The sequence below is a fragment of the Habropoda laboriosa genome, unplaced genomic scaffold (genome assembly GCF_001263275.1).
Source record: "Habropoda laboriosa isolate 0110345459 unplaced genomic scaffold, ASM126327v1 scaffold28, whole genome shotgun sequence".
Classification (NCBI taxonomy): domain Eukaryota; kingdom Metazoa; phylum Arthropoda; class Insecta; order Hymenoptera; family Apidae; genus Habropoda; species Habropoda laboriosa.
This window is the reverse complement of record NW_017100174.1, coordinates 3800502-3809703: the sequence shown is the minus strand read 5'-3', so window position 1 is coordinate 3809703 and position 9202 is coordinate 3800502. Positions and strand designations below refer to the sequence as shown.

General features: G+C 41.2%; 1 protein-coding gene across 1 annotated transcript in view; it reads left to right on the top strand.

Moving 5' to 3' along the window:
* Positions 1-1339: 1339 nt before the first annotated feature.
* The window catches only part of LOC108578729, a 74144-nt gene continuing 66281 nt past the window's right edge, over positions 1340-9202 (top strand). The window contains exon 1 of the mRNA XM_017942105.1: positions 1340-1516. Coding sequence (XP_017797594.1) covers positions 1346-1516 — 171 coding nt within the window. The 5' untranslated portion in view covers positions 1340-1345. The remainder of the gene's footprint in view (positions 1517-9202) is intronic.

The following is a 9202-nucleotide window of genomic DNA, read 5'->3' as shown; positions in this document are numbered from 1 at the left end:
GATAAACGGGCCACAGTCGAACCGAGCGCGGTTGTGAAACAATAGACGACACGAACGGTTTGTTGCGCGAGTATATCTCTGCTGGCAAAAGGGCTCTTTGTCCGTCTGCACAGCGCCGAGACTAGTTGAACAGATTCGCCTGGGAAGTTCACGCCGCAACTCTGCCGCGCCACATAGATAAAAACATGGACATTTATCACCTGAACTAGGAGCAACCGCCACTGCTTGAGTGACGCTTTAATCGAATACGCGCACCAGGCTGCTTGAAAAAGCACATTAACAGACTGCACGCTGTTTGCACACTCGCGGCTGTACAACTGCGAACCTACTCTGCATAAACTAGTATTGTAACCTTAAATAGATTACAGGAGGAACGTGAAATATTCGATCTGACTGGAATTATAGTCGGCCGACAATTTTTCAGATATGGTCTGAAAATGGAACGACTCATGAAATTGTTAATAGTTAAGGATATCAGTTTTAAGGGTTGGAAACTAGACTCTGGGATTCATTTGACTCTACAGACCTGGATCAAAGATCTATTAGGCTTAAAGCTCGACTTAGTTCAGATGTGGACTTGATTCACAAGGGAAACAGGTGACTCTGTAGACCTGGCCCAAAAATCCATTAGGCTTGAAGCTCGACTTGGTTCAGAGGTATATTAATTCACAAGGGAAACTATAATTATCAATTTTTAATGAAACTTTGCAGGTCGATAGAGAATCGAAGGATGTATAATCGCGATAAATTTTAAGTACAGACGCTCAGTAGTTTGCGAGAAGTTTAAGAATAAAGTGATAAATCGTGTAAGTGATAAAATCGAGCAAATCTCTCGCACAGTGATTATCGCTGTAATCTGGTAAACGAAGAGTCCGTGTTTCGAATCTCACCTTGAATAAAAAATTTTTCAAATTTTTGATAAAATCCATGAAATCTCGGGACCTCTGTAATCTATTAAAGAATGCGGTCTTTGGTGTGGTAATTATAACTATAATCTGGTAAACGAAGAGTCCGTGTTTCGAATCTCACCTCGAACTAAAATTTTTTCAAATTTTTCAAAAAAACTCATGAAATCTCGGAACCTCTGTAATCTCGTAAACGAAGGGCTCTTGTTTCGAATCCTACCTCGAATTAAAATCTTTTCCTGGTCAATTTGACCTTAAGATCGACAAGGCCCAGAAAATTTCTAAACCACGGTGACCTTTGACCCAAGTTCGCCCATAAGCTACGATTCTACCTTCGTTTGCTAAAATCAGCTGAAAAAACAGCAACGAATAAACGAACCAGCCCTTTCAACGAGATTTAATCTTCGTTATCTTCGTTTCCAGGGGCGCACTGCTACACGATGCTGCACGGAAGCAGCGGAAAGAATAGCAACGCTCATCAGAACAGCTTGGAGAACAACAGTACACAGCCCGGCCCGTACTTCGACATATCGCATTCGAAGAACGTGACCAGCATCCTGGGCAAAACTACGTACTTGAATTGCCGCGTGAAGAACTTGGGGAACAAGACGGTAAGTGAATATTGAAAGAAATGATCGACGATCCACATCCGAAATTCGCGATCTCGAGGGATGAAATTTAGAAATTAAAGTTATTTACGATTCGCCTCAATACTTTCTCGTCTATTTAAGTTTGCTAACTTTTAAGCAACTTCCAGAAAAAATCGCTCGTTTGAAAAGTTTAAGTTAGAAAATGATCAGGAAGCAATAAATTTCACTGACGGAATTAATCGTGCGCGACACGTCTGCGCTGAGAAATCCATTTAGTCTCGCTCTGCTAGTTCAGGGTTAAGCAACTTTTTACAATGCACAAGGAACCTAAACTCCATAAGCTTTTTCCTTTCGAAATTGTTTAGTTTATACGAGACTCTCTTTTTCACATAAATCGTATTAGCATTTTCTTCTCGTATTTCTCTCGTGGAATATCGTTCGAATTAATCGAACTCCAATTTCACGCAACATTTGACACATTAGACACCGAAGGTTTCATCGACTGCGTAATTATCTTTCACAAATCACTTGACACATTTAAACAATGCAGTTATCCAATCCTCGTTTGAGATATCTCGCGTACGAGTCGCCTCTCGTGACGAGTGCCACTAGTCAGACATCAAATATTTATAAACGAGTATTTAGATGTCGATTAAATCGACGGGGTCGCGAGTCAGTCTACCGCTTTCAGTTTAATCTAGGTCAACGCCGGAGAAGATTAAGAGCCTTTGATTCGCGATCCAGAGGGAAACAGGCCACGCCCGGTATTAATTATTCACGGTTAACCCTTTATGTTCGACACTTACCGTATTATCTCCCGGACAACTGGCCGGATGATCGAAGAAAGAAAGGCCGTTCTTCCGACGGCGTTCTCTATTCACTCGTTCAACGACGGGGGGAAAAAAATTCAGTCAAGGATAACGCGATCGATTCGAACGTTTGAATAAAAAGTAGAACGAATTCCAATTGCAGCTCCGATGTAATTGATACGGTTAACGGTGTGTTAAGTATAGTCGATTGCTTGTACAAAGTGATCGATACCAGGAATTGTGAATTTCTCAGAAAAAGTTCCTTTGCAGGTTCGTTTTTTTTTTTTAGTATGGATGAATATATTTGCACGAGTGATACCGATTACAATAAACGAATTAAAGCTAATGTAACTATTTTATTGTAAATGAAATTCAACGACGACTCTTTTACGAGACACGCCACGCAGAGACGACGAGAGCTTTAGCACCGACAACCTTTTTGCCTTTGTTACTCTTGCTATTTATTTTGAATCCATTCCTTCCATACCTTCACAGTGGCGCGTTATAGCTTCATGAGACCCCGGGAAAATTTGAATTTGAGGGCCCCGTGTACAGTGAATGAGGTTATGAAGGATTGGTTTGGGCCCCTCGTCGTTGGTGGAGGGCAATTGCCCCTTTTCCCCATAGGATAACGCGCCACTGTACCTCTGTTCTCCCATTACATACATCCGTCACATTTGCGCATCACCTACAGCGCACACCCCTACTTTCGGGTTTTCCCGGGTTTAGTCGGCGGGCCTCGTGCGTCACCAAGGCCCCTCGCGAAGGGCCTACTTCGCAGCTCGGCTCTGCGGTTCATTGCCCCTCGCGGCAACTCAGGTGTAGCCGAGAAATTTTGAGGGATAGTTCATCTTCAGTCTCTTATAGAACAGGGGTGGCCAGCTACACTACCTTTGGAAGCTACATTTCAGGAAGGAATATTTCTATATCTTTGATAGTTATTATCGATAATAATTACTTTTAAAACAAGTTTTCTTGAGAAAATTGAAACATCGACAGCTTGAAAATAACGGGCTTCGATCGAAGGAGAGCAGAATGTGTGGAAATTGGAATAATTGCCCGGCGTATTTCACGTCTAAGGGGATATTAGTTGAAATTAATATCGACGAATGCTGGAGACGACGAAGGAGAGATCTGGTAAAAAGGAAGGACCTCCATCACGAAGATGGGCTTACGTGTAAACGTTTTTCCTTCCGTGCTGAGTGCAGGAAAATATCGAGCGTCAATATTTTACCGACACAATGGATCGTCACCTGTCTGTAGCAAACTGCAGGGGATGCATCGGAAGTGCACTTGGCCGTCGTCTCGGCCTCTTCACCCTGCCGTTGAACAAAGTGCAGTTTCTCCGGTGTGTGTATAATGTTTATTCGTCATGGGTTTCTGACAATTATTAGGGACGATTTAGATTAGAGTGGCCATTCTGAGAATAAGTCTCGAGATGTTAGTCCTTTTTGTGAGGTAGTTGCAGGTTGATAAATCATTGTGAGAGGCCTGCAATTAGGTTTTGCAATTCTAATGACGAAGGAAGTAGAAGAATGAATTTGAAGGAAAGCGTTGGAAGCATTATTCCGAGGGAAAAAAATTTGTCGACGTTCTTTAATATTTTTTTGAATAAATAATGATAAATCGATGCGATGAAAGTAAAATAAGTTTTGAAGGAAGTGTAAAAAAAAAAAATTAGTCGAGTGTCTGTAATATTTTTTAAACGGTTTTTCACGGTACAAATGTCGCGTAAGTATAAATTTCCCGAAACAGGCTCGTTTTTCTTAATCTGTGCGTAAGTTATTTTCTGGGACGAATTCATGCATGAAAAATTAGACGCGTACGTGTGTATATGGAGAAACAGAGGGAGAAATCCACGATCGTAATTCGTGTAACCGTGTTTTATGAGATTTTTTTGTTGCCACCTTGGGAAAGATTAGATCGTTAGAATTATTCACGGTCTGTTCTACGACTCACTACGTGTAAGACAGCTGGCACGAGCAACACGTTCAATTTTTTACGTCTCTGCAAATAGTAAATCCTGTTAGTTCGTTAAATTTCCGATTTTAAAGGATTGATAAAGAATTGAAGAAAAATCAGTTAATTTTATTCTACACAAAATTTCACTTTAGTGTTTAATTTGTGTTACTTTGTATACAGAAAGATTCACGAAGCTCTATCATTGAAGTAACTTGTGCAATATCTTGCGAAAACTTGGATATTTTACGCTCCAAATTCAGATACCGAAGATCCAAGTAACAATGACACTTTACTGCAAATCACGACAATGGTTTTCGCGAATCTGTGTTCGATCCTTTCAAGTTGTTTACTTGCCAGGACAACGTAGGTCCTAGATTCAGTTTTAAGAATCTCCAGAAGGTCCTGAGAATTTTTCTCGAGAGAAAAATCGACTCGTCTTTGGCGACAGTGTGTTTTGATCACCTATTGCTTACTGGAATATGCATTATACATTTATTCATTTACATTAACGTGAGAATTATTTCATGAACTTTTTTTAATTTTTAATTTTAATACTTTTCAAAAATACGAGCATCATCTTAACAATATGTAACAAAAGGACTCTATTAGTAAACATTTGGTGTGAATCGCAGTCAAGTGATTTATTCCTTTTTTATTTATACTAATTGACATTATTATCTTCACCGCTCATTATTAATATTATATCACCACATGAAATGAAAACACTGGTCAAAATTGCATTTAAAACATTTGGAAAATATTTCGTATTTCCCAAATACTTAGAAGTGTCCAAATATTTAACACTTTTACCGTCTTTCAATATTTTTACGTAGCACTCAAAAATACTTTGCAAAACCAATGCATTTTCGAAGACATTTACTAAAATTAACATATTGTTCTTAAAACTATTCCTGTTCACTGGAAACATTTCCTACAACGAAAATTCATTTTACAAAACTAAGGTGTCATTACGCAGGATAAAATTGTATCGAAAATAAAAAGCCGATATATCGGCTTAAGGCGGTATTTCCCAGGAAAAATGCAGAGCGGATATATCGGCTCTGAGGTACTAAAAGGATTAATCCACTTAAAATGAAGTTTCCCAACCAAGTATTTAAAAAGCGAGATGAGAGAACGAATCGAGAAGTGTCTTAACCGAAGCCAGTCCCGGTTAATCCGTGGATTGAAAGCACGACCGTCCCACGAAGATTCGGTGTTTGCCCGCGAAGAAGAAAAAAAAAAAGAAAAAAAACTGGTATAACCATGTCCGGCTCATTCATATGTATGACATAACCCAGTTTCGATTGCGTCCTGCTCGAGAGGAGCGCGTTGCCTCTAAATTCGTGTCGGTGATACGGTCAGTTTCTGACCGCGGCAGGTTGCTCGCGAAATTTTAATGATCCCTCGTACGATCGGTCGACACGGTGCTCGGCAAGCTTGCGGGAAATTGACTCGAGTAATTACACGCGGGCTGCGCCTACTCTTGCTGCTCGACACGCGCCACTAACGGTTCGACCGTTCTCTTCCTAGCCTCTCTTTTCCTTCCCGTGACAATTCACCGAGCGAATAACGCCATCGTGAATGTAACGCAGCGATCGAACTTTGGAGAAATGGCGAATTACGCTGTTGTGAAGAAACAACAGTGTTGCGTCGCAAATGCTACCCATCGAGAGTTTGACTCCACGACACGGACGACCGGCTTCCAATTTAAATTCTTTTGTGTTTACTTTCCTTTCCGAAGCTGTAAGGGGTGTTTTGGCGATAAAGATATTTGTCAGGATTAAGATAAACAAAGGTTAGAAGCTATATTTATTTGGCCGTATGCCAACTCGTTCCTTTCTTGTGTCCGTCCTTACAAATACTCTTTCCTAGTAAATCCTAGTCTTATTCTAACGCGTCCTTATATACCTCTCTTGCCTCCGGGAAACCCTGGCAAAGTGTTGGCGGTTTCCACGGAGCAAGGTTCGCGAGCATGTGATTGGGTCCTTACCTGGCCGAACCAGGTTTTCACATTTAAGAAATAATTCGACTCACGCAATGTTAAGTTGGCATATGAGAGACGCGAAACACTGTCACCCCTAAAAGAAATAAGAATCGAGTCACAACGAAGAGGAGTTTCAGCGTTGATTCGAATTAGGCGAACCTCTAAGTTTCGTGAATTTTCAGCTGGAGGGTTCGAGGGGTTCGAACGTATTGAGTTTCTTCGAGAAGGAAGGTTGTTTCTCGTATAAAATTTCCACGGTCCTGGAAGGAGTTCCTCGATGCTCACCGACGACGCAACCAAGTTTATTCCGTAAAGTACACTCCAGTAATTACAGCCGAGTTCGAGTATTTGATTTCCAGATCATGTTTGCACAATCACCCATTAAAACTTCGGAAGAGTTGAAATTTGAACTGAGATGCGTCGAGCGAATTCGATCGGCGAAAGTGCAGTTTGAAAAATTCCAAAATTTCCAGGTAAGATCTTATTCGAGGTTTTTAAACATCTCGCTTAATCTTCAGATCTTTTACTGGAAACTTTAATCCAAGTATTGATTCAACCTGATAACACTTTTGTTTAATTACGGTTCGGTAATTCATCATATTGTTCTACATTTTAAACTCGTTCCATTTACACGATTTCGCTGTAAAGTAACTGCATGAAACTGATTATAATACTTTTCGTGACAAAACGTCTGAAATAAAATTTCTCTCGTGATCATCACTCGGAGATTGTCAGAGTAACGTATTTATAATGAAAATACGATCGAAAGGTTTGATAAAAGCAGTGTAGCTAGAGTCATGCAGCTTTCATAAAGAACGTGCTAATTTCAAGTTTATCCTTTTACAACTTAATTAACTGCAATAACACGCGGTGATAAATGAAAATAAACACGGAGATAACCACAATTTCTCGACTGTCACTGTCAGCAAACGTTAAATCGAACCACATTTTTCACCTCATCTGAGCGTGAAAATTTTCCCCGAAAACTCGTAAAAACGGTCGTAGAAGAAATCAGAAATCAATTCTCTCGCAGGTTGATCATCAACGCGAAGGCCATCGCGACGCGGGCTTTAATCTGACTTGCATTAATTCGACATCAAAGCGTTTGACGAGCGCCGACCAAGAGAGAGGCGCACATCTGCAACGACAAAAGCGGGAAAGACGGACGGAGCGGCGTATAACAGACAGAATCACGGTTTGCAGAGTCGAAGAGGCGAGCAGAGGACGACAAGGTTACGTAAGAAGGTGAAATCCTTTGTAGCACTGCGGAAACCCTTAATGAGCACGCGAGGGACAGAGGGTTTCGAGTGAAATTTCATCGGTTGCGATTTACCTTGTCCGCAAACCTCATCGCCGTTGCTCGTCGATACCTTCGTTAATCCTCGTGGTTTCTGCAAGGTTAACGCGATTCTCGATCGGCCAGTATATCACAGAGAGCGCAACGAGTCGAAGGATCCTTCGAGCTGTTTGAAAATCCACCGACCGTTTTGTTCCTTTGATTCCCAAATCTGGATGACTCGACGCGAACGGATCTTGAATCACGAGAGTTACACCAACCCCAACATAATCTGCGACGAATCTATCGGCCTCTGAATCGGAATGCGCACCTGTGAAGACGCTGAATGCCAAGCCGGTTGCCGGATTATGCAGGGAAATGGGTTTGGCTGGTGAATTAGATGATTGTTGGGTACATACATGCACAATTATGCGATGAATAGTGGTACAGAATGTTTGAATTTGCGTTAATTGCTGGATCGAGATGGGAATTTCCGTTGGGAGGATTCTGAAGATTTCGCGATGAGGGCAATTTTCTGTGAATAGCGAGAAAGTAGTGGTGTAATCTCAGACCGAGAGAAACCTTAGCAATAATGCAGAGTAGTCGCTTAAATGGGGCAAAGTATAACCGGTGGAAAACGTACGAGGCTGACATAATACACGTGTTTTACGTATAAGGGCAGGTAGATTACGAGAGACGCTAGGTGAGCTTCAGCTTTCACTTATATTTTCTGTACCTATCTATTCGTGAACCTGCCAAGGATTTAAACCTAAACCTATAAGATTTAAAAACTCGTCACAAATTTACTATCTGTATTACAGTCAAGGAAGTGTATTTAAATCTCGTACGACGAATGCAGAGTCATTTTGACTCAGCAGTGATAAAGTCAGGCGGCTGAGATTACGTTTGGTACAGGAAATACGCCTATTTTATGAGTGAAATGTAAATATCATTGAAAGTGTACACAATTCCTTCTTGAAACTGGTATACGATAAAAATTTTTCTATGAGTCAAAATGACCCTGCATTCATCTTCCGAGGGTTAAACGTTCTGGGTAAACATTATTACGAGAAATGAGTGCGTGTGTGTGGTGGTAACAGCAAAAATGATCAACATACCGAGACAGGTCAATATAAACATATTCAGAAGAATGACACAAAAACCATCTGATTATATAGCAAGGATGCACGCTGATGTTCTCTTTTTCTTTCTTCGTTACTTGTCGAGCTCTCATCGTTGCACAGTGACACACCTTCCTCACATATAAACAAAGAACAATTTTACAATTAAGAAACACTGCATCCGACAATTCATTGCCTAAATCCAATAGTCCACGCCTTGCAGCCTCTGCTTTAAGAATTCCTGCGAACTCGCAGCTGGACACAAACAAGCCGAACACGTGCAAACACCTTAGTGCACCCTTCGTGCTTTTCCGTTCTCACTTCTGACCCTTTCTTCTCCAACCATTCTCCTTTTCCCTCTTCTTCGAGTCATTTGACTCCGGTATACGGCTTCCAACCGATAAAATGCACTCGTACCTTTTGCTCTTACCCCCCACAACGATCTATCCGTATATCTTACGTAGCAGCAACGACTCTGTGGAAACGTTGATATCGCGAGTGTCGGCAATGAGGCGTTGCTCGATCGACGGGTCGATCCCAGGGAACATGTGAACA